The sequence below is a fragment of the Boleophthalmus pectinirostris genome, unplaced genomic scaffold (genome assembly GCF_026225935.1).
Source record: "Boleophthalmus pectinirostris isolate CB_2022bp ecotype Guang Dong unplaced genomic scaffold, ASM2622593v1 HiC_scaffold_20, whole genome shotgun sequence".
In the NCBI taxonomy this organism is placed as follows: Eukaryota; Metazoa; Chordata; class Actinopteri; order Gobiiformes; family Gobiidae; genus Boleophthalmus; species Boleophthalmus pectinirostris.
In genome coordinates this window covers 22,301,389-22,323,002 of record NW_026571153.1, presented here as the reverse complement: position 1 = coordinate 22,323,002, position 21,614 = coordinate 22,301,389, and the positions used below count along the sequence as shown (strand labels likewise).

The window sequence follows — 21,614 nt, the reverse complement described above, 5'->3', positions numbered from 1 at the left end:
CCACAGATCTGACCTGTCACTTATCCTGGTTTGGTCACCTTGAAAATAGAAAGGTTTAATGCCATACTGCGAAACATTCCAGACAAAGCATTAACATCTCCGTGGACACTCCATCAGAAAAGTTACACAATGCACCTTTAATACTATATTGTATATTTAGAATAGTCTTAAGATGATCCTTTTTATTTAGTTTTTTGTGTCTGTAGTATGAATTAGCTTTGATATTGTCATTTATTTTCTGCATTTTCTTCAGTCTATTGTAAAATTGGACCATCTTCCAATTTTTGTTCACCCAGTCCTGTCCTTGGCCTTTCACACAAGCCTAATTTTTCTTTTTTCCATTACACAATCGCCCTCACTAGCTAACTGACTGGTATTTTTGGCCCTACAGTCTCTAGAAAGCAGCTTTTGTGTGCGCCAAGGTCAGTAGCTTAATTATGAACGGCAATAGAGAGTCAGAAGTTCATGTTTTTTATTTCATACTTTTCCTCTTTCCTCCTTCTCTGTTAGACATGGAGATTCACTACTTTTATTACTTGTTTCAATTCAAAACAAAATTCAGTATACATCTTTATTAAAAGCACTACACTTTAAGTTTTATAAGAGCTAAAAATCTGCATGAATTTCATTTTTTTTTTTTAAATTGGTACTTTTACTTTTACTTTCTTGAATAATTTTTGCTCTTTTATTTAAAAAATGTTTTCTTGTGAGCTTAAAGCCATGTTAAAATGTTGTTACCTCCTCAAAAACATACATGGAGTTGTGTTTTGTTTCATTCACACATGTTTAACTAACATTTTATTATTAGTCTGTCAATTCCAAAGCTCAAAATGCTCTGTTCCACCTTGTGATGCCATGTATTGTCAGTTTACAAGTTAACTGCTATTGCTGTTTGACACAATCCTACTTTTTTTTTTCTTTTTTTCCATTACACAATTGCCCTCACTAGCTAACTGGCTGGTATTTTTGGCCCTAACGTCTCTAGAAAGCATCTTTTGTGTGTGCCAAGGTCAGTGGCTTAATTATAAACGGCAATAGAGAGTCAGAAGTTCATCTTTTTTATTCCGTATTTTCCTCTCCTCTGTTAGACATGGAGGCGTTGGTACTGTACAGTGCTCTGTGGTATTGTGCCTGTAACAAGTCACAATTAAAATTCAGGTCAAGTTCGACGCAGAGCCACACAGAGAAAAGTCTGTTTTTTACACTTTGCGATGATAATGACATTATTTTCATGAATAATGTACGCTTTCTGAACAGCCCAGTGACTCTGAGTATAACGCGCTGCTTTTCACTCTAGTCCCCACACCACAATACATCCCCACATTATCAAGCCATATTTGAAAGTCACTGAGCTACACTCTCTCGTATTTTTACATTTGGTTTGGTTTTGAATACTTATTTTATTGTTGATAAAAGCAACAGTACTTGAGGGTCCAAATATGTCTACCAGCTCAGAATAACAACTAGGATGTAAAAAGCCACTTCAGAAATGCAGAAAGTTTGGAAATGTTTTGAAATTCTCTTGACTATTGTAATCCAGCAATCCTCTGTCTTGTTTGGCTCACTGGAAATCTATATCTGCTTTCACTTTGTTTTACTTTTCTTTGTTTATATTGCAGTTTCTACACATAACCAGTGTCTGTGCTATTGTCCCATTCATTTTGACTACATTGCCAAATTAAATTGAGAAAGATAATACAGCTAGTGCAATATAAAGTACTAATATAAATAAAATAAAAGGCTATACTCTAAACCAAGTGCAAATCCATATAATCCTACAGTAATTTTAAAGGTTCTATATTACACAAAACTGACTCTTGTAAGCTTTAAGTCATGTTATAATGTTGTTTCCTCATCAAAAACAGACCTGGAGTTGTGTTTTGTTTCATTCACGGATGTTTGAGTAATCTGCATTATTAGTTTATCTCCAAAGCTCAAAATGCTCTGTTCCACCTTGTGATGTCATGAATAATTAGTTTTAAAACCTTTTGTTTAGTAACGAAATAAATTTCTAAAATGATCCAAATTATTCTAGTGAAGGTGTATAAAGTTTAAAAACTTCAGTGGAGCATTTCCTATATTACCACATCACAAGGTGGAACAGAGCCTAAACTCAGTCTAAGGCTACGTCCACACAACAGTGCTCCTGGATTTTTTAATTAATTAATTAATTTTTTTGCGGGTTGAAAAAAATTTACGTCCACACACGTGTCGGATCAGTAAATATTCACGTCCACACGACAACAGAGCATTGAGTGAAAAAGATGTTATACATATGCCACACCTGTGTGTGGTGCTGTAAACACGATACAGCCAGAGCCACTGGACACACAGTACTACAAAAAGCACATGTGCATAAAGTCCTTCCTGCATGGGGTTCTCTTCTGGTCAGGAGGCGATGACGTCACAACGCTGTCATCGTTTTCTAAAAGCTGTGGTTTGCTTGTCCACACGACAACACAACACCGGCGTTCTCAAATTTCTCCACTCTGGATCCGTTTTTAAAAAACACAGTTTTCACCCAACCGAAACACTGGCTCCGTGTGGACGAAAGGCCAAAGGAATAAAAACCTCACTGTTTCGACCAAAAAAACGTTGTCTTGTGGACACCACCTAAATGTGCAGGGTGTGTGTGTGAAACGTATAAATGAAACAAAGCGCACATCCAGATCTGCTTTATGATGAGGAAATGACATTATAACATAGATCAGAAAACAGCATATTATATGCCCTTTAACATAAGTATAGGTTCGCTTATTGTGCCCTTTATTTCTCTTTTGCAAATGACCCAGTACTTTTAATTGCCGTTGCCAGGGGAGACGGTAAGAGGGTCACACAGTCTCGATGCGACACGCGCCTTATTTGGAAGCCTCCTCTCGCACTGCATTGTGGGTAATAAAACAACACACACAACCAATTCCCCGTGTACTAAAACAAGCACTTCCTGTTCTGTGGGCAACTCTCATGGCGAACTGTGCCTTTAATAATATCAGAAGAGTGTGTTTTTAGCTTTAACATTTGTTTTAGCGGCCTCGTGACAGCACTGTTTGTGAAGCGTGCATCTGTGCAGTTTTCAAATATTTTTTATAGTCGCTGTGTTATGTTTGTATTCAAGGTCCTATACAGTATTACCCAGAATTGACTCTTGTAGCTTTAAGCCATGTTATAATGTTACCTTTTCAAAAACATACCTGGAGTTTTGTTTTTTCATTTACACATGTTTGAGTAACCTCATTAGTCTGTCTACATCTCCAAAGGTCAAAATTCCACTTTGTGATGTCATGAAGTGCCAGTTTTCAAGTTTAACTGCTATCTTTTTACTTTTTGTTTAGAAGAGATTGGCAATTCCAGGTCAGAAATTATCCATATGATTCTAGTGAAGGTGTATGGAGTTTAAAAACAAACTGAAGCACTTCCTGTATTACCACATGACATCACAAGGTGTAACAGAGTGTTTTATGATTGAGAGAAGGACACTGCCTAAGTATGCAGGCTTTGAGTTAAACGTGTGAATGAAACAAAACACAACTCCTGGTTTGTTTTTGATGAAGAAACATTATAACAGATCAGAAACAGATCAAAAATGCTATTCTTGGGTTTCAGCTTCCTGTTTTTATGAATCATTTTGTCATTTACTTTTTAAATTGTTAAAGGTCCTATATCGCACAAAGTTGACTCTTGTGGGCTTTAAGTCATGTTATAATATTATTACCTCATCACAAACATACCTGGGTTTGTATCTATTCTATTGAAACAAAACACAACTCCTGGTTTGTTTTTGATGAAGAAATATTATAAGATAGATCAGAAAACTGTGTAATATGGGCCCTTTTATAGCTTTAGTCCTAATTTTTCATCATTCTGGAATGCACAGATAAAATAAAATCAGGGTCGGGGTTATATAAGGAGATGTAGATAAATAGTCCCTTCAAATGCTACTTGTCCCAGAGCACCATAATATAAATTAAATGGAGGAGCCCATTACTGTGAATGTATTTAATGCTGTATTGATGGGTTGTGCAGGCCTGATGAGGATGTCTGCTGCCAAATTGAATGCGCTCACAACCCCTGGTATTACAACGTAGTGTTAAATTGAAATTGCGATACTACAGATTTGTTTTGTGGGTAAATAGCTGTTTAATATTATTCTTACAAGATGCTAGAATAGAAATGACTTCAGGTTCTATGGATATGACTGTTCTGCCTGGAATGTTCCACAGTATGACATTAATCAGCTCCACATTTATTCAATTACAGGTGATTTAATAGCTCAAAAACACCTAGAAAAACAGATCTGACCTGTGACTTGCTGTGAAATATTCCAGACAAAGCAATAACATCTCCATGGAGAAAAGCATTTGACAAACCCTCCACCAGAAAAGTTACACAGTGGATACTTTTTACTTTTGCTTCATTACATTTGAGAACAGGTAGTTGTACTTTCTACTCCACTATATTTTTTAACAGGACTGAAAAGTGAAAGTTTATTTTAAATTTTTTATTAATATTATTGTTTTAGGACTGCTTAAAAGACTGAAGATTTATTTTTAACACAATTTGAACAAACAAAAATACAGATAAAACCAGGCCAGCTATGAAAAAAACAACCACTTCAGTTGTTTCTGTTGTACAAAATTCAGCACAATTCTTTATTAAAATCAGTACATTTTAAGTTTTACTAGTTTTACATTTATAAACTAGTTCTTTAATACTTTTACTTAAGTAGATTTTTTTCATGTGACACTCTTACTTGAATATTTTCTTGCTCTGGTATTTGTACTTTTACTTAAATGTCCTATATTATACTAAATGCATTCTTGTGATCTCAAAGACATGTTGCAATGTTGTTTCCTCATCAAAAACATACCCGGAGTTGTGTTTTGCTTCATTGACACATGTGTGAGTGACGCTTCATTATTAGTCTGCCTACATCTCCAAAGCTCAAAACACTCTGTTCCACCTTATGATGTCTCAAAGCTGTAGTTTTCAAGTTAACAGCTACCTCTTTTTACCTTTTTTTCAGTAGAGATTTAATGATTCCAAGGCTTGAATTATCCAAATGAAAGGTGTATGGATTGTAAAGACACTGTGTTCCACCTTGTGATATTGTAATGCAGGAAGTGCTCCAGAGTGTTTTCAGATTGAGCACATGTGTGAATGAAAGAAAACACAACTCCAGGCATGTTTGTGATGAGGAAACAACATTATAACAGCTCAGAAAATGGCATAATGTTCGCTCTTTACATAACACAGTTGAGAACTTCTTCCACCATTGCTGACTTCTTGTTCTTCTATTTTTCTTTGCGTAGGAGATGTACTCCAAAGGCATGATTCTGACCAGCACGATCCGGCAGGTGCGGGGCCTGGGAGAGAACAAGTTTGAAGTGGTCACTGCCCTCCGGACCTTCATTTTTCGAGCGGACAAAGAAGGTACCTGTGCTTCCTGGGGCTATAGTATATTGAGTACTCATCAGCTGCTCTGTCTGATCTCTACTTGTCAATGCAGTGCAAAGTCTATCCGTGTGTCCGTCAAAACCTGTTTTCCTCCACAGGTTTTGCTTTCTGGTCACTTGCCTTTTGTTTTTAAGGCTCTCTTATCTTTTGTTTTTCTCTCTGGAGGAAATTTTCGTCTCGCTATTTCTTGGCGAGCACTTTCATGGTTGGACAGAGCGTGAGTCTGTGAGTGTGATGTGACGGTCTGGTCCTTTACAGATGCGTTGCCATATCATTTGGTTTTGTTACTCCACCTTTTAAGAAATATACCAGACTTTATTTTTGTTGTCAATCAGTATTTTTTTGTTACTCTTTCCCAGATTCTCTACACGGTCTAAAAAAAAGCAGTTCTAAAGCTATTCATTTGTCCATGTGATGCACAAAAGGGTTTGTGAGAGATAGCAACAAGATGTCCATGTCTGCTTCTCATTGCAGTTTGAAAAGCCACATCTACTCTTTTATAAACAGTACGGATTTATTCAGTTATAAACCTATTACAGAATAAACTATATGACGAAGGTCCTATATTACACAAAACTGACTCATGTAAGATTAAGCCATGTTATAATGTTGTTACCTCCTCAAAAACACATCCGGACTTGTGCTTTGTTTCATTCACTCATGTCTGAGTAATCATGCATTATTAGTCTGTCTGCATCTCCAAAGCTCAAAATGCTCTGTTCCACCTTTTATGTCATGAAGCAGTAGTTTTCAAGTTAACTGCTCCTTTTACCTTCGGCAATTCCAGGTCTGAAATGATCCAAATGATCCTAGTAAAGATGTGTGGAGTTTAAAAACACAGTGGAACACATGACAAGGTGGAACAGAGTGCTTTAAGTTTGACAGAAGAACTAAGCCTAAATATGCAGTGTTTGTGTGTTAAACAAAACACAACTCTGGGTAAGTTTCTGATAAGCAAACAACTTAACATCAGTAATATCGGCCCTTTAAAATGTCTTTCTGTATAAGAAGAAATGAACCCTAATTATACACAAGAGCAGTGATTCAGTGAAACCAACATTTATTCTGATATGTTGACAATTTATGATTAAAGGTTCATTTATTATTTATAGTTTCTTTCTCTTGTGGTACTTGTGCTGTGAAAGCCCTATTGCACTTCAGTATGTGCCCACTCAATACATCATTTTCAAATGCAGCATTACTGCTCCTCTGGTCCTTTACCTGACTGAATTTCATGTGTGAGCTGTTAGAACCCACACTGTCCAGTTCTTCCTTGCAATCAAATACCAATAACCTTACAACCTTGTGCAAATTAGAACTAGTTAGGGTATTGGGTACCCAGAGCTGGATGACTCTCTCATTTCATCCAATGTTGTCTCCAAATGTTGTTGTTATGCTAAACTGTCCTCTTTATTACTTGGATGGGAGACTGCTGGGGATACCAAGTGCCACAGAGGGGCGCCAGGGGCAATACTAGTGTTGTGTCCTTAGGCAAGACACTTCACCCACATTGCCTAGTATGAATATGGAGTGTACGTGAGTGGGGGTGGTGGGAGGAGCCAAGGAGGAGCCTCTCTTCCGTCAGTCTGCCCCAGGGCAGATGTGGTCACAATAGTAACATAACACCACCGAGTGTGGTCTGGATGAATAATGCACTGTAAAGTGCTTTGTGTGTCATGAAAGGCACTATATAAATCCAATAATTAATCAATTCATTTAATTAATTAACTTTTCACCTTAGCTCTAACCTTGCTGTAATTATATTACGTCATTTAGAGACAACATGACGAGCATTCTTCCTATCCTCTGTATGAAGATTTGCTCTGTGCTTCTCTCTCTTTCCTTCTCTTCTCTCGCTTCATTGCGGACAGTCTATTAGTGAGCGCGGGTCAAACGCTCATTTAGTAATCAAGGGTCATTTCACAGGGTCGCATACTTTCCCCTCTTATATTCTTAGGACCTAAGTGATTGAGTTTGTTATAATTACAGAGGTTTGGACCTTTGACTTACCTTGCTAATGTATTTTACCTCACAATGTAAAGATCATTATTGAATCAAATGATGAGTCTGCGGTCATGTTATTGATGCATAGATTTGAGCAAATATAATTTGTATTGAAGAAGTGCTTAATACGACAGACGTTGAGGCTCTCTGTAATGAGCAGTGATGGTGTGGGGTCAGGCCCGGGTCTACTTCAAGTAAAATATTAAAAGCACTGATCTGATTACTTTATTCTTACATATGGAAGATCTGTAGGTATAAGACATGGGCCATATGTGACTACGGAGATAATTCTTCTTTTAACTTTGTATTTCAGGAGGATTGAAGCAGGCAGTTTGTTCCTTTATAGTTGGCTTAACTGAAGCTGTTCTTGAGACATCCAGGAGTAACTACAGCCATAGCCACATTCACAACACAAAGCCCAGAAGGAGCTCCAGTTGTTTTGATTCAATTTTGTGAAAATAAAGTTGGTCTGTTTTAGGTTTTGAGTATTGGTGTATTGGTTTTCAGTAATGTGAGAAACCAGAGCTACTAGACCATAACACCATCATTGATAGAAATTAGCATTTTAAATTAATGGAAGAATAATATAACTACAGCAATTAGTCTGTTTTGTTTCCTAGTGATTGAAAAGTATCGATTGGATTCAGTAATAGGCTCAGGGATTTGCCAATTTGATATCGCTCTGCAGCAAATAATTTGATTAAAGTTTTGCTGAATAGGGCTGTAAGTATCCTGGTGGAGGGTACACCACCCGCTTGGCTCCATGGAGATGCTATCGCGTGGCCTGGCATTAAACGTATCTGTTTTGCATTTATTCAGTTACATGTGTTTTTATTGCCAAACCTTGAAAAACATCTTTACTTGAGCGGACTCTCTCTCCACAGATCTAAACTTGATTGACCTGGTGTCTCTTTAGAGATAGGTTGAATGGTTGAATGCCATACTGTGGAACTTTCTAGGTAATCTTGTAACACCTCTATGGAGACAAGCAAGTGGCAGATTCTCCTTCCAAACCTTTACATTGCGTCTCATTTAAGGCAGAGATCTATGAGGATGGTGTATTTGTTGTTATTACCTGGTCCTCGAAGGGTTGACCAGGTTTTGTATTCACCCTGTGTGTGTTTGTGTCTGTCCACTCGCGATAATTCCGCCATTTATGGACCGATTGTCACCAAATTTGGTACATGGGTCAAGCCCCCGTGCCCGATGCCGCAAAAATGTCTGGTGACGATCCGAGGTCATTTAAGGTCTCACGGGTCAATTGAAAGGTCACGCCATTATAAAGGATAGGCAATTTTGGGCAATTTCTGAAAATATTCACCCAATCATCACACAAGTTGGCACACACATAACCGGGGTATGGGCTGGGCTTCTCATAAGCTGGCTTCTGTGGTGATGAACTGCCCCCACCGATGCCTCATGGGGGACCAGGTTGGTATCTCTGATTGCGCTTGTTGATACTGTGTTTGTCATCAACGCTCCCTGGGGGTGTGATGCTAACCATAGGCACTGCTGTTTCTGAGACTTTGCTAGACTTTAATCTGAGCTTTATTTTAACACAATCTGACCAGAAAGAATTGACTTGGAACTACAACAGCTGAACTCCTAAACAGGACCATCGCACTGATCACAGGCTCCTGAAAATGTCTTGTTTAAATCTATTTTGTATTATTACTTGACAAGATGGAAAAATGTATTTGCATTGTGTCTCCATGGTAACTAGTGAACATTCCTCCAATACACATACATACAGACACCCCCAGCATGATGTCACTGCAAAGTATCAATACCGTTTTGATATTGCTCTTGTGCACTTGAGTCTTAACCCTGTTATTTAACGTCTGAGTGATATACAGTATTATATGTTTTGGTTGCTGTCAGTTTGGAGTAGAATTGGGCTAGATTCAGTTTCCATCTTCTGTGTGCTCAGCCTGGATCAAGACATTGTGAGAAACCCAAAATCTCTACAGCAAATCGTTTTGCAAACTACCGACTGGAGCTCAGGCGTAGCAATCTTCCCCTCTCCCGGTTTCAGTGAATCATTCTGATGACTGGCAACCTTTTGTGGACTGTCGAGGAGTCGGGGGTCATCTCTGGCATCATTTTTCACGCCGTCTTCTCTCTGCTCAAAATTCCTCCCCGCTCCCTCCCCCCAATGCCTCCTCCCTCCTTCCTTCCCTCTCCAACGCCTCCTCCCCTACTCTTTCCAACATGAGCTGTGTGGGCTTGAAGTGTCTATGACAGGTTGGACTATTCATTTTACTAAAACACAGTTGAAACCAATTTTCCCAAGTTGGCAATTTTTTAGGTTTCAAATTGTACTTCCTAGTTGTAAATCATGATATTGCGTAAAGAATTCCATAATTGTTACCTAGCAACCATCTTGACCAGTGGGCCAAAACTGCTGTAATATACACGGAGATTATGAATTAACAAATAAAAATATAAGAAAGCACCTTTATTTTGTTGAAATAATGTTAAAAGTATCAGCAAAGTGTTGTTTATTGTGTCTAAATTGTGCCATGTGTCATTGGAATGTGATGCTCTGAAATAGAACTCTCTACTTCCTGTAATTTTCAACATATTTTTCAGCTTGTTCTTGATTGGTTTAAAACTATAATTTATAGTTTAACAGGTATTATCCCACCAAATCAAGTAAAAATTTGTCCTCAGAACCTGTCATAGCCACTTTAAGGTCTGTATCTGGAATCTGCTGAAAACAGTCTCTGAGGTGGCGGTGCCGTCAGAGGAGCTGTTGGGAGCGCCAGAGACGGAGAGACGGAGCGGAGAAGTTGGCCCCGTCACCCCATGCATCTTTAAACAGCTCCTCTCTCCTCGGTGCAGGTAGTCATCAATCTTAGGGGGGAACACAGGAGGATGAACCAGCCAGACACGCTCAGACACGCAGAAAGACAGAGGATGAGAGGCTGCAGTGAAGTGAAGTGAGAAAAATAATGAACTGATGAAAAAGATTAAATGTGGTGAGTTTTTACAGGTGCTATATTATGCAACATTGACTCTTGTGAGCTTTAAGCCTTGTTATAATGTTGTTACTTCCTCAAAAACATACCTGGAGTTGTGTTTTGCTGCATTCACACGCAAGTAATTCTTTATTATTAGTCTGTTTACATTTCCAAAGCACAAAATGCTCTGTTCCACCTTGTGATGTCATGAAGTAGTAGTTTCAAGTTAATGACTCCCCTTTAGATTTAGTTCAGTAGAGAGTGGTAATTCCAGGTGTAGGTCTGAAATCATCCAAATGATTCTAGTAAAGATGTATGGAGTTTAAAAACACAGTAGAGCACTTCCTGTATTACCACATGACATCACAAGGTGGAACAGAGTGTTTTCAGTTCAGTTCAGTGTGTGTTAAACATGAACAAATGAATGAAACAAAACCCAACTCCAGATATGTTTTTGATGAAGAAACAACATTATAACATAGATCAGAAAATAGATGTAAAGCGAGGTGTGAGGGTGGAAGGGTGATGCCAGGTTGGTAGTTTTGGGGAATGGGAGGAGGAGGGAAGGGGGACGGATGAAAAGGGCAGAGCGCGGAGAAGGGTGGAAGGGAAGGAAGGGGGAGAGGAGGGGGCCGAGTGAATAATTGAAGGCCACCGGAGAGAGTGTGCACACAGCTGTCGGCTCAGACTCCGCTTGGTCCGCAGGTGGCCTCTCCCCTCAGGTACTGCCAGAGATGGAGGGAGGAGGGATGAGAGAATAAGAGAAAGACGCGGTGGAAGAGTGCATGTGAGTGAGCGCAGAAGAAAGTTGAGATTTGTTCTTCAAAGTGATTTGTATTCCGGTGCTTTCAGATGATGATGTGGACATTTGGAAAACAAAATGGTGGAGACGCATTTTATGAATACAGATTTTACGAACATATACCAGATTACCAACTGCTCTGTCTTTTTGATGTTTAACATAAAGATGCACTAATCTGAAACTGGTATCTGATATCGGCGCTGATACTGAAACATTTGCAGGATTGGATATCAGCTTCCAAATACTGGTTCAGCCAATATTATACTTGCAACATTTATTGATCCACAAGAGAAATTATTTGGGATGGGATGAGATCTTGTGCCACAAGAGCTTGTGAGATCGAACTGCCAAGAGACTGCGTGCACAATGAGGTAAACAATCTCACGAGATTCTATCCCCCATCTTTACATTTGGCATTGGCATGAAACGGTTATGTGCCTCGCTTCAGCTCTGGAAAGTTGCATATCTCTGAGCATCTGTAGCTAAAACATGCTGTCTGAGAACACTTTAAAGCAGACCTGGGCATTGTACTGCTCACGGGCCACATATGGCCCTTTGGTTGACTCTGACCAGCCTCTTTAAAATAATTTGGAATTACAAAATAAACATTTTATAATTTACCTCATGCATGGACTAAAGCTGCATTGCTTTTATTTTAGAGGTGTTTTTTAAATTACCTTTTTAGTAAGCCAACCTCATTTTTTCAGTGTTTAGTCATAACATATACTCTTACCATGCTGTTTACTGCTTTTTAAAATAAAGAAATACAATCAGTATTATGCAGAATTGAGTTAACCAGTCTGACCCGGCCATTCACAATATTTTCTATTTCTCATGTGGTCCCATGGGAAAGAAAAAAAAAAAGCCCACTCCTGGTTTCAACTCAAGTTACAAAAGATCACAAAAAAACTATAATTAAATATACGCTTGTCTAATTCATCCGTGGAGCATGTGGTGTTTTTCGCACTTAAACATTGTTCCAAGATAATCCACAAAAAGATATTTAGGCCTTCTTCATTCATAACTTAGTTTACAGTGAGAAAGGAGGAGAGAGGCGTGCCCATCCTCTGGCTGTGTCCCTCTGCACCGAGCACATTAGAGCAGCACAGAACGGAGATCCAGGTTTTGTCTTATAATTAAAATTTGTAAAAATTAAGTGTAAAAGTCATATTGTGTTTTGAGTATACTGTAATAATAAGTAGTAATACATGTGGGAATTTACATAGGTGTTTACACAGGTCTACAATTCAAAGCATATGACAAATGATGACTTAATTTGGTCATTTTTAGATACGATTATTGTAGATTATTTCAAAATCTCATCTTGTCTCGTTCTCGTGGACCCTCTCTTGTTTTTCGTCCCACGATATATTATAGTAACAAGCAACAATATAAATGATAATAATAAATTCAAAATAAGCAGCAAAAATAAACTTGTGTGAATGAAACAAAACACGATTCCAGCTATGTTTGTGATGAGGAAACAACATAACAGATTAGAAAATAATGTAATATGGGCCCTTTAAAGAAGTAGAGTGAGGCGTGAGGGTGGTAAGGGTGAGGTAAAGATGCCTGGTTGGTAGTTTTGGGGAACGGGAGGAGGAGGGAAGGACATTAACACAAGTGGCACTATTTCATCTGTTTCAGTTCATTCTTCTTCATTTAAATTGCCAAGGCTGCACAGCTCAATAGATGGACCGTCTTGAGTTGTCTTGCTCTTGTTCAAAGCATTACAATCTAAATTCTTGACTGATGGTGATAACTATCTCAATATTTTAGTGTTCTTTGTCTTTCGAAGTAATCCTTGCCCGGCAGCAATGAGTGGGCTGTACTGAATCAATAACTTTTTAAAGCCTCTCTTCTTCTATGTCTGCAAAATCAAAGCAGTTGAGGGTAATTAAAAGTAAAAGTTGACTAACATTTCTGAAATCTCTCTAGATATGACATGTTATAGTTTGGGTATAATATGGGTAAATGGTAAATGGTATTTTCTGATCTAGGTTATGATGTTGTTCCCTCATCACAAACATACCTGGAGGTGTTTTGTTTCATTCACACAAACCCTGCGTATTTAGACAGAGTTTGTGAGTTCTTCTCTCAAAGTGAAAACGCTCTGTTCCACCTTGTGATGTCATGTGATAATACAGGAAATGCTCCACTGTGTTGGTAAGAACCCCGGAAGTTGTAGACCCGCGCACCGGCCAATCAGTGAAGAGCTGTGAAGTCATGACATCAAACTCGGGGTCCCTTTTGTGATAGAGCACAACCGTAAACAAAGCGGTCAAGATGGATGTAGACGAAGCCATACATTCTGTGTTGGAAACGATTCCTGAGATCGAGGATTTAAAGCCGGAACATAGAGAATGTTGGTGAATATTATCAAAGGGAAAGACGTTATTGCCCTTCTTCCTATGGGATTTGGGAAAAGCTTAACATACCAGTTAATCCAGTTAGCGACCCATTACATATGTCACAACTAAACAGCTGCGATTGGTTCATTTAAAAGAAAGTACCCACCTACCGTCGAGCGAACGAATATTCTAATGTTGCGAGGTCAGACAGTTTCCACGAAGTGAAACTGGCTGATAAATCAGACTAGTGTTTCATAGTTCCAAAAGTATACCTTAAAAACATGAATTTTAACCATGTAAAGGCTTGCTTCTCCATAGATCTGACCATTAACACAGCAAAGTTACACAACGCTCCTTTAAATTCCATACACTCACACTAGAATCAGTTAATTAATTTCAGACCTGGAATTTCAAATCTCTACTAAACAAAAGGTAAAAGGTAACTGTTAACTTCAACTACCGCTTCATGACATCACAAGCTAGAACAGAGCATTTTGAGCTTCTGAGATGCAGACAGACTAATAATAAAAGTTCAAATTAGTCAAACATGTTTGAATGAAACAAAACACAACTCCAGGTATGTTTTTGATGAGGCAACAACATTATTACAGGACTTAAAGCTCACAAGAGTCAATTTTGCATAGTATAGGACCTTTAAGAAGACACCTGAGTTGTATAATAGAATGAACTGGATAAAAACGAACAAAAAGTAAATGGTCAGAGTCCCATGGCGTGTGTTCTGTCTTTTGTCTTTTTTTATTCACGTTGATGGAGTCTGTGTGGGCGACCCCTAAGATCTCGACGCAGCGCTGAGTGGACCTGGCTCTCATCTCCTCCACTTTTCAATGAGGATTAGCAGCCTCTCCTCCTGTCTCTCTCTCCTGGTCTTTCAAATACACAGCTATATCCGCTAACAAGGGATAAGGCTTTATACTGCTGTTTTTCATCCGTTTTTATGAGCTTGCGGAGGTGGCGGGCTGTTTGCATGCTTGGTACGGCGTAAGAAAATAAAAAAAAATATTTGGCTGGAACCGCTGGGGGTTTATGTGTGTATATATAGCGTGCACAAATATACAAAAAACATGGCCTGAACATATGCAATTCAGCCAGTGTCTCCCTCTTTCATTCTATGCCCCTAACTGCAGCGTTGTGATTGACAGCTCGGGAGCGGAGGAGAGGAAGTGGAAGAGGAAAAGGAGGCATAGAAACAGAGAGAGGGAGAGATGGAAAGGAAAGCCTTGAATAAATGAGCAGGCAAATAAGTGGGTACGGGACAGGTAACAGAACTGTAAGGCGCTGTGATGTAAAGACGGCTTAATAATTGACGATGTTTTTCATTATTGATGGCTGCTCTTTGTGAATTCAGAAAGGCGTGTGAGGGCCGGAGTTTTGGACCAGACTAGCAGATATGTTTTGAGGGGTTAGGGGGAGCGTGCTGTAGAAGAAGAGGAAAAATTCTTGTGTTTTTTAGGTCAAGGAGAGACGAGAAGCTATAAGGACGAACACAGCCTCACAAGGTCAAAGATCAGGTTATGGTCAGGTTAAGACAATGTGGGGTCAGTCAATGATAGACAAGATGCTAAAAGTGTTTTACAAGGTTGTCTTGATATAGAGGGCGTTCAAAGGACATGGGGAACATTGAGGGATGAACTCGAAAATATGCTGTTACTACTACAACTACTGTGGAAAGTCAGATATCACCACTAATGCTACTGAGTTAATAGCTTTTTGGTGGACCCATGGCTTAAAGGGCCCATATTACACTATTTTCTGATCTATGTTATAGTGGTGTTTCCTCCTCATAAACATACCTGGAGTTGTGTTTTGTTTCATTCATTTGCTCATTTTTAACTCTTGGACTAGGTATCATTAAGAAGTTGCCAATACAATACATATCTTGATACGTTAGCCACGATACGATATGTATCTCGATACAGTGCACTCTGGCTTCGATATGATATATTTCAAATCATGGTTCAATATAAATAATGTCTAAATTATGGCTGTGATACCAAAAGTCTTTGTTAACCTAGTTCTTGTGCAAAGTGAGTATGAAACACGCCCATTTTAATCATCAAAACAGTGAAAATGCCAAATGTGTTGCATAAAGAAGTTTCCTTCCTCTAAACAAGCAAACAAAGCTGTAGCTCTGTAATAAAATAATTTAGTAAAATATACCAAAATATACTCTTGGCGATACATCGATACAGGAGTCCACAATACTGATACTGTATTATCACCTTAGATGATACGATATATTGATATTTTGATATTTTTGCATACCCCTATTTAACACACAAAACCGTACTGTATATTTAGGCTGATTTCTTCTCTCGAATTGAAAACACTCTGTTCCACCTTTGTGATGTCATGTGGTAATACAAGAAGTGCTCAACTGTGTTTTTAAACTCCATACACCTTCAATGTAACCATTTGGATCATTTTAAACCTGGAATTTCCAACCTCTACCAAAGCAAAAGGAGGTAGCTGATAACTTGAAAACTACCGGTTGTGGAAGAGAGCATTTTGAGCTGTGGAGGTGTAGACATATAGGATTACTCAAACATGCGTGAATGAAACAAAACACAATCCCTGGTATGTTTCTGAAGAGATAGCAGCATTATAACATGGCTTAAAAATCACAAGAGTCAATTTTGTGTAATACGGGATATTTAAGTTAGAAAGTATTTACATTTGCATTTATTTTTCACTCTTTACTCCCCATTACTAAAAAGAAAACATTTTTGATTTGTGTATTTTGAACAAAGGTCACACAATCTTGCTAGACAGGAATATACAAAATAAATAAATAAATAAAACAACAGTAACTTTAAATGTATTTCTCAGACATAGTTTTATGTGTCTAATCTGTTAAACTCCCACACACATTTCCTTTATGCTTTTACAGTCTACATATTTAATAGTCGCATTGATTTTGGAGACTTGACGATTTGTCTGTCTGGTACCAAAGCATTAAAAGTGTCATAACAAATGGCTACAGGAAACAGAGCGGAGATTACAGGAGCTGAAGCCTTAAAATGAAAATAAACTTTTTAAAGGTGCCCTACCTGACTTTTACTGTCTTTAAAACGTGAAATACTGAACAAGTTCATTTTAAAAGGTCTGCAGTGCTCCAAAGTTATTCCTCACTTAACTTGTGCATCTTAATTATTCACCTCAATGACTTTATAAGCACTTTTCATAACTTTCAAAGGCGAGTTTGGACTTTTGCTGTCATCATTTTCCTAACAACTAGCATGCTAACAGAGCACTTCCACATTCTCATTGGATTTAACACTTTAGAGTAGAGTAGAGTTTAAATGTCCTATATTACACAAAATTGACTTTTGGGAGCTTTAAGCCATGATTATCCAAAGTTTACACCTTGTGATGTCATGAAGCTGTAGTTTTCAACTTAACAGCTACCTTTTACCTTTTGTTTAGTCGAGATTGGCAATTCCAGGGCTGAAATTATTCTAATAAAGGTGTCTGGAGTTCAAAAACACAGTGGAGCACTTCCTCTATTACCACATGATATCACATATATCATGGAACACAGCCTAAACTCTAGCTAAATATGCAGGTTTTGTGTGTTAAACATGTGTGAATGAAACAAAACACAACTCCAGGTATGTTTGTGATGAGGAAACAACATTATAACATAGATCAGAAAATTGTGTAATATGGGCCTTTTTAGAACCACTTGCACAATACTGAGGTAAAACTAATTTCGCTCCCTACTTTTTGTGTAGCCTCTCTCCTTACATCAATATAAAATGTCTGCCAATCATTTCTGTGTTTTGAATTGACGGATGCAGTTTTGGAGTTTGTTTTCTGTTTTCTGAAAAACTACCTTCATCTTATCTGATTTGCGGATGATTTTTATTTTCCTTTTCAATTTGGTGCGGAGCTTTTTCCACACCGGGCGCTGCTGTGATCCTCGTGGTGCTTGGTGTGTTTACAATCCTCTGGTATTTCTCGTGTTTCCACTTGTCTGGCTTTGATAGGTGCGTGTCTCCGGCGATGGGGGAATGGGCTTTACAACAGCGGCCTTGTGTCCTCTTTCATGTTCGTTTTCTAAAGTTGCGGTGGGGAGATTTCTTAGAAGCCTGTTTTAAGTCCACGCCGTTTGAATGTGAAGTCCCTTTGGAAAACTATTGCACTTTATTTGAGTATATGGTTTATTCTGGAGGACAAATGTCATTTTTTGTATCTGCCTCAACATCGACATTATAATAGCCCTAATAAAGTAGCCCATTGATTAAAGGGCCCATATTAGTCAATTTACTGATCTGTTATGTTGTTTCCTCATCAAAAACACAGCTGGAGTTTTTTGGAGTGTTTTGTTTCATTCATACATGTTTGAGTAAGTCTTTGTTATTAGTCTGTCTACATTTTCAGAGCTCAAAATGCGCTGTTCTATCTTGTGATGCAGTGTGGTCATTTAGGAAGTGCTCCACTATGTTTTTAAACCCACTAGAATCATTTGGATAATTTCAGTTTTGAAATTGACAATCTCTGCTGAGCAAAGGGTAAAATGTAGCTGTTAACTTTAAAGACAAAGGAGAAATTGAATTTGTCAACTGGACAAATGTTTAGTTAGGCTGAAAATGTTTCACAGTTCGTCCAAGCTCCTGCTTCAGTTCTGGTCGGAATGCTGGTGGACACTGCCTTATATCTGCCTTCAAGGAGGAGCTAACTACACTAAAACTACTCTGAAACTGACACCCTACTTTTTTACAGTTTGTTTGATACGGGCCACTCCTTTGAGTATAGTGAGGTACAGATCCTAGCCACAGAAAATAATTGGTTTGAGAGGGGAGTTAAAGAGGCTATTTTTGTTAGGAAAGACAATCCTTCCTTGAACAGAAATCGAGGCCTCAGACATCATCTGTCTCCCTTCTACAACTCCATCCTCAAACCTAAAACTAAGAGAAGAATAGGAGTAGCGACATCAGGCCCAGAGGTGTGAAAACAGTCATTATGGGCCTGAATTATTATGCTAATTTAAAACCACACTCAGGACAGATGAATAGGCCTAGGTTAACCGAAACTGTTTACAAGTAGAGTGTTAGTTTCAGAGTAGTTTCAGTGTAGTTAGCAACTCCCTGAAGGCAGATAAAAGGTAATGTCCAACAGCATTCTGACCAGAACTGAAGAAGCAGCTTGGCTGAGCTGCGAAGCATTTTTGACCTTATTAAACATTTGTGCAGTTGACAAAGTGTATTTCTTCTTTGCCATGGAGTCTACCTGGAAGACTGAGGGATTCTACACACATCTTTTTAAAACTACTACATGACATCACAAGTTGGAACAGCGCTTTGGAGATGTAGACAGACTAATATTAAAGAGTTACTCAAAGGTGTGAATGAAACAAAGCACAACTCCAGGTCTGTTTTCGAGGAGACAAGACCATTGTATCATGGTTTAAAGTTCACAAGAATCAATTTTGCGTAATATAGGACCTTTAAGTACTCACCAAGCCTGAATCCTTCTTAATGAATTATGAGTTCATTATGCAAATCTGTGTTCATGCTTTATTAAGGCCAAAAAAGTGTAGTTATTCTAAAATGTCACTAAATACTCATCTTTTAAATCACATTTTTATCATGTCAGACTAAGAAAAGTGTCAGCCCCTTTTTGTTCAATGGCATGTCTTAATTTTAATCCCGTCTCTCACTTAATTTATCCCTGTCACATCTTGCTTGAGGCGTGCAAAACTCAGAAGCAGCTATCTATATCTCTCCTCAGCTTTACGGGGTATTCTTTTACCAGAGGCAGACTTTGGCAATAGTGTGCTCTGTTTCTCAATTACTTCTCCATTTGAAATTTGTGTATCAGTATGCACCAGATGTACTTGTATAGCAGCGACTGGGCCGGCAGTGTCTCAGCGTTTCCCATACATTTCCTTCTATGGTGGTGCAAATACTTTCTACGTTAATATTTTTCTTTCATTCAATTTGTGTGAGTTTAAATGTGACTTATTGCCTTTATTTCATATCTAATTAGGTAGCTCGTCTTGTTGGCAAGTCAAGGCATGTTTATTTGTATTGCACTACTCAAACATAAAGTCATTCAGAGTGCTTTACAGAAAAATCACAGTCCAAACTAATCAACGCATAAATAATCATCATAAAATTAAAACTTAAGGTGCATTGTATAGCTGATGGAGTGCCTGCTACCTACTTGTCTCCATGGAGATTGCTTTGCCTGGAATGTTCCATGGTGTGACATAAATATATACATCCAGCATTTATTCATATCGGGTGTTTCTATTGCTCAAAAATACAATAATTCCTTCTATGAATAGGGGCGACTCTCCACAGATCTAAACTGTTATGTAGTGTAGTGCTGTAACCTGCATGTCTCACTAAGTTAAAATGAGTTAAATTAAGAACAGTTTACTTTACACTTAACTTTATTTGATTGGATTCAATTTGACAAGTAAAATGATCTACCGTTGGGATAATTGTGTTTTTCTTAATTCAAGCAACATCAGAGTTTGTTGCTTATTTTAAGTGCAAATAGTTGTGTTTTTTTCTTATCTTCAGTGTAACTGGGTGTATTTTCCTATTTTCCTATTTCAACTGCACATAATCTTGTTCTAGATAATTTTACTTGTCTTGTGAAATTTGCTCAAATCATGATAAAACTTTCTTAATTCATATAATCCTAATTTGGCTAGATTTCAGGTTGTGCAGTGCTCCCTTCTGATGTGTGTGGAACATTTTAGACAAAGCAATAACGTTTCCATGGAGACAAGCATTTGACCAACCTTCTGTCAGAAAAGCTATACAATGCACCTTTAAAAGAGACTGCCACACTCGTATCCACGCACTCGGTCTCTGTTTTTTTCAGTTTCTCACTTTCACACATGTTTTTGCAGGGAAGCACCAGGAGTGGATAGACGTCCATGAACAAAACATTAATCTGTCACAGACACTTTAAAGGTGCATTGTGTAACTTTTCTGGTGGAGGGTCCATCAAATGCTTTTCTCCATGGAGAGAAGTTCTTGCTTTGTCTGGAATGTTTCACAGTATGGTATTAAACTTTTCTATCATTATGGAGATCAAACCAGGTGCAAGTTACAGGTCAGATCTGTAGAGAGGCGACCCCGCTCAAGCAGGTGGTTGACCCTCCTTGTGAAAGTTACACAATGCGCCTTTAAAAGAGAAGAGACAAGACCGGCACATTCATATCCACACGCTGGGTCTCTGCCTTTTGTGTTTCTCACTTTCACACATGTATTTGCAGGGGAGCGCCAGGAGTGGATAGAAACTCTTCAGACGTCCACGAGCCCCCCGCCGGCAGCTCCCACCAGCGCCCCGCCCCCCTCGCCCCCCCACCACAAACAGGCTGGGAGCTCTGGAGCTGCGCGGATACAAAGGCAGAGTGGTGGTGTCCCTGATGGGGAGCAAAGTCAGGCTCTGCAAAACAGAACAGGTACTTCTAACACCGCGGGGACTTCCTCTCGGCAGGATGACAGCTTCCTGTTTGAGGGGGAAGATAATAATAGTGTAGCTGGGGCAGAGACACATCTGTATTCATACTTAGGGTCCACTGTGGGGCCATGTCTTAGCAAAGTCCAATCCAATCTACTTTATTTTTATAGCGCATTTTATAAACATGATACCACAGATAAATGAAGACAGTAACAATAAAAAGCATTAAAATAGGAAAAGCTAAAAAACAAAAAAAAAAAGGTTGTTAAAGTCCCATTGGAAAACGATTGCACTTTATTTGACTATTTGTTATACTTTGGAGGAGAAACATTATTTTTTGTGTCTGCATACTCTAACTTCTTTTATTAGTCTAAATGGTTGGAAAAAGCATTAATATATGTAGAGAATTAAAAATGTTAAAACAATAGAATGAATAAAACTAAAATAAAAGGCACAAAGGACCATACAACTCACGCTGGGTTAAAAGCTAGAGAATTAAAAAGACTGTTTTCTGATCTGTTATAATGTTGTTTCCTCATCCAAAACATACCTGGAGTTGCGTTTTGTTTCATTCAGACATGCTGAACACATATCTAG

At 38.4% G+C, this 21,614-nt stretch overlaps 1 protein-coding gene across 1 annotated transcript in view; it reads left to right on the top strand.

The window, feature by feature from the left end:
- Positions 1–21,614, top strand: part of arap2 (ArfGAP with RhoGAP domain, ankyrin repeat and PH domain 2) — a 192,902-nt gene that overhangs the window by 33,525 nt on the left and 137,763 nt on the right. The window contains 3 exon segments of the mRNA XM_055156121.1: positions 5,310–5,430; positions 20,830–20,920; positions 20,922–21,018. Of these exon segments, the coding sequence (XP_055012096.1) occupies positions 5,310–5,430; positions 20,830–20,920; positions 20,922–21,018 (309 nt within the window).